This window comes from Parus major, chromosome 20 (assembly GCF_001522545.3).
Source record: "Parus major isolate Abel chromosome 20, Parus_major1.1, whole genome shotgun sequence".
Classification (NCBI taxonomy): domain Eukaryota; kingdom Metazoa; phylum Chordata; class Aves; order Passeriformes; family Paridae; genus Parus; species Parus major.
In genome coordinates, this window is record NC_031788.1 from 13,597,100 (window position 1) to 13,599,554 (window position 2,455).

The 2,455-nt window shown below is 56.9% G+C and overlaps 1 protein-coding gene across 1 annotated transcript in view; it reads right to left on the reverse strand.

The window, feature by feature from the left end:
- Positions 1-607: 607 nt before the first annotated feature.
- Positions 608-2,455, reverse strand: part of MOCS3 (molybdenum cofactor synthesis 3) — a 2,058-nt gene continuing 210 nt past the window's right edge. Inside the window, exon 2 of the mRNA XM_015647138.1 lies at positions 608-2,453. Within this exon, the coding sequence (XP_015502624.1) occupies positions 1,018-2,453 (1,436 nt within the window). The 3' untranslated portion in view covers positions 608-1,017. The remainder of the gene's footprint in view (positions 2,454-2,455) is intronic.

A 2,455-nucleotide genomic window follows, 5' to 3' on the forward strand; every position in this document is an offset into this window, starting at 1 on the left:
TCTTTTCCCACTCAGGAAGTAAAGAAATCCATACCTCAATTAATATAAGGAGATAATTACTACACTGAGGTGATGAGGCCTCAGGCAACTCTGTTGAGAAGCGATTTATTTCTATTTCTTTTCATTCAGTTAAGTACAGCCGCTCCTCAGATGTGCAGAGCTCTTTGTGCCAGCACCAATGGGCCAGAGCAAATTCATCTGGGGAGCTGCAACTGCCACAGCAGCAGGGAGCAGCTCAGGAAACAGGTCTTTGTGCTTGCAGGAGGGAGAAAAAATATCTGGTTTTTCCTCTCTCACCTCCTCATTATCTCTGAAATCTTCTAAGCACTGATAAAAGCATTTTCTGTCTGTTTTACAGGTTTTCCAGGGTCAAACTTCTGTCTTATTAACAGCTGAGCTCAGTTTCTCTGTTCAAGCTGGGGAATCCACTGCTTTGCCATCCAACAAACGAGGATGGCTGGCTCTGGAAGTTCTCAGCACCCTGGTGCTGTTCTGGTCCATAAATTCACACGGCTTCTACAGAGAATGGAAAGGTGTTGACCACCATGGTCTCATGAGTGCTGTCCTGGCAACTCCCTGTGACAGATTAATAGTGCTACAGACCAGCTAGAGATTAACAGTAATTCTTTTTTTATTCATTTCATGCACTGTTTCAATTTGTTAAGCAGTTTGGAGACCGAATAAAAACGTGATTCCTGTGCTTTGTTGTTTTCCAGGTTACAATTGCTCATTAGGATATTCTCGATCATCACGTGCACAAGTAGTTATGCCAAGTTTTTACTATTAAATCATAACCAAGGAACATATTTCTTTCCACTTGCATGGATAGATTTACATTTTTACAAAAATAATCAGCTACAAAAATACACATTTTTCTTGGGGGAAAAAAAAGGCAACATAAAAAAGCAGTATGGTATTTGTGTCTGGCTTTTCCACGTCATACAACCATCACACAGAGGAGATGGAACCCTCCAGAACTTACTCTGAAAACCTGTGGTTTTTTCACCATTCAAAATTCTAGTACTGAGGAAAGGTCGAGTCAATTTTAGTGGCCCAAGCCATGAGCCCCCCTTTAATATCCTTAACCAACACAGAACCGAATTCTTTGGCAGGTAACTCCTGCAGAATTTTCACAGCCTTCTGGGAATCGTTTCCTAACTTGCAAACAACATATACAGGGAGAGAGGTTTGGTCATCAGTTCTCTGCTTTTCTTCGCAAATTCTTTTTTGTAAACGCCGCAGAGATTCTTCATCTTTCTCCTGCAGTTTCCTCAGCGGGATGTGCAGAGCGTGCTCCAGGCGGCAGATCTCCACCTCCACCTGCGGCCGCACATCCAGCAGCAGGTGCGGGAGCCGCGCATCCAGCAGCTCTTTGTAGCGCTGCACGGAGATCCTGTCCCCGCTGGGCAGCAGCCGCAAGCTCCGGCACTTGTCGGTGGCGGAGGAGCCGCAGAACGCCTCGTAGTCCTGCAGGCAGGTGATGCTGGGGCTGTCCCCGCACGCCGCACAGTCCGCTTTCCTCGGCCGCAGCTTGATGTTGCGGAACCTCCCCTCCAGGGCGTCGAACATCAGCATGTAGCGGTTGAAAGAGGAGCCCATTCCCGAGGCGATCTTCAGCACCTCCAGCGCCTGCATGCAGCCGATGATGCCGGTGACGACGCCCAGCACTCCGCCATCGGCGCAGTTGGTGACGGCGTCGGCCGGGGGCGGCTCGGGGAACAGGCAGCGGTAGCAGGGCCCGCCGCCGTGGTTGTACACCACGAGCTGCCCCTCGAGGCGCAGGGCGCTGCCGGACACCAGCGGCTTGCCGGCCAGCACGCAGGCATCGCTCACCAGGTAGCGGGTGGGGACGTTGTCGGAGCAGTCGGCCACGATGTCGTACTGGCGCACGAGGCGCAGCGCGGAGCGCGGCCGCAGCGTGCCCCGGTACGGCACGTACTGCACGGCCGAGTTCAGCCGCCGCAGCGCCGCGGCCGCCGAGCGCGCCTTGGGCCGGCCGCGCCGCGCCTCGCCGTGCAGCACCTGCCGCTGCAGGTTGCTCGTCTCCACCACGTCGTGATCCACCAGCCCCAGGCGGCCCACGCCGGCCGCCGCCAGGTACTGAGCCAGCGGACAGCCCAGCCCGCCGCAGCCCACCACGAGCACGGAGCTCCGCGCCAGGCGCAGCTGGCCCCGCACGCCCAGCTCGGGCAGCACCAGCTGCCGGCTGTAGCGCAGGATCTCGGCCGCGCTCAGCGCCGAGCGCGCCGGCAGCGGCGGCAGCTCCGCGGGGAAGCCCAGGGCTCCCTCCTCGTCGTCATCATCCTCATCCTCCTCGTCGGCATCCCCCGAGTCCCCCCGCTCCGGCTCGGCCGCCGGGGGCTGCCGCGGCCCGCGGGCTCCGTCCTCATCCTCGGCATCCCCCGAGTCCCCCCGCGCCGGCTCGGCCGCAGGGGGCTGCCGCGGCCCGCGGGCT